Below are 760 nucleotides of genomic sequence, written 5' to 3' on the forward strand. Positions count from 1 at the left end.
CTCTGCGGAGGCCCCCCCGCCCCCCGACACGGGTGCTCTGTCCACAGGCCATCTACGTGCTGGACTTCTTCTGGAACGAGGCCTGGTACCTGAAAACCATCGACATCTGCCATGACCACTTCGGGTGGTACCTGGGCTGGGGCGACTGCGTCTGGCTGCCCTACCTCTACACGCTGCAGGTGAGCGCCCGGGCCACCAGGCCGGCACAGTGAACACGCCGAGCTGCCGTGTGTGCCCTCGGGGCGGAAGCTGGAGGGAGGGGGGTTAGTGTGGGGGCAGCTCGGGCCGGAGCCCCACAGGCACTCACTGCCCGTCCTGGAGCCCGGAGCCCGAGACCAGGTGTCGCAGGGCTGGCTCCTCCCAGGGCCTCCCTCCTGGGCGTGTGGGCGCCGCCTCCGCCCCGTGTCCCCGCGTGGTGCCTGTGCATGTCTGTGTCCTGATCCTCTCTTCTCATGCGGACCCCAATCACCCTGGATTAGGGGGACCCCCGTGACCCCATTTTACCTCAGTCTCCTGATTAAAGGCCCCAACTCCACATACAGCCACATGCTGGGGTGCTGGGGGTCAGGGCTCCAACGTAGCGATTTGGGGGCCACACTCGGCCACAGCACTTAAAGAAGATGCCCAGTGGGCCCTGGGTGAGAGGAGTGATTTGGGGGAGCTGGGCGGTGGAGGGGGTTCCATCCTCATTTACCTGAATCTTCATGCTGAAGGGCAGGGGGCGTCTCCTTTCTGTCCCGTCATCACTGCACAGGAGTCC

At 65.1% G+C, this 760-nt stretch overlaps 1 protein-coding gene across 1 annotated transcript in view; it reads left to right on the forward strand.

Annotated features, from left to right (window-relative positions):
• DHCR7 (7-dehydrocholesterol reductase) overlaps positions 1 to 227 on the forward strand; it is a 7,197-nt gene extending 6,970 nt beyond the window's left edge. The window contains exon 7 of the mRNA XM_006761368.2: positions 48 to 227. Coding sequence (XP_006761431.2) covers positions 48 to 212 — 165 coding nt within the window. The 3' untranslated portion in view covers positions 213 to 227. The remainder of the gene's footprint in view (positions 1 to 47) is intronic.
• Positions 228 to 760: the final 533 nt, after the last annotated feature.

The sequence above is a fragment of the Myotis davidii genome, unplaced genomic scaffold, assembly GCF_000327345.1.
Source record: "Myotis davidii unplaced genomic scaffold, ASM32734v1 scaffold3578, whole genome shotgun sequence".
Lineage (NCBI taxonomy): Eukaryota > Metazoa > Chordata > Mammalia > Chiroptera > Vespertilionidae > Myotis > Myotis davidii.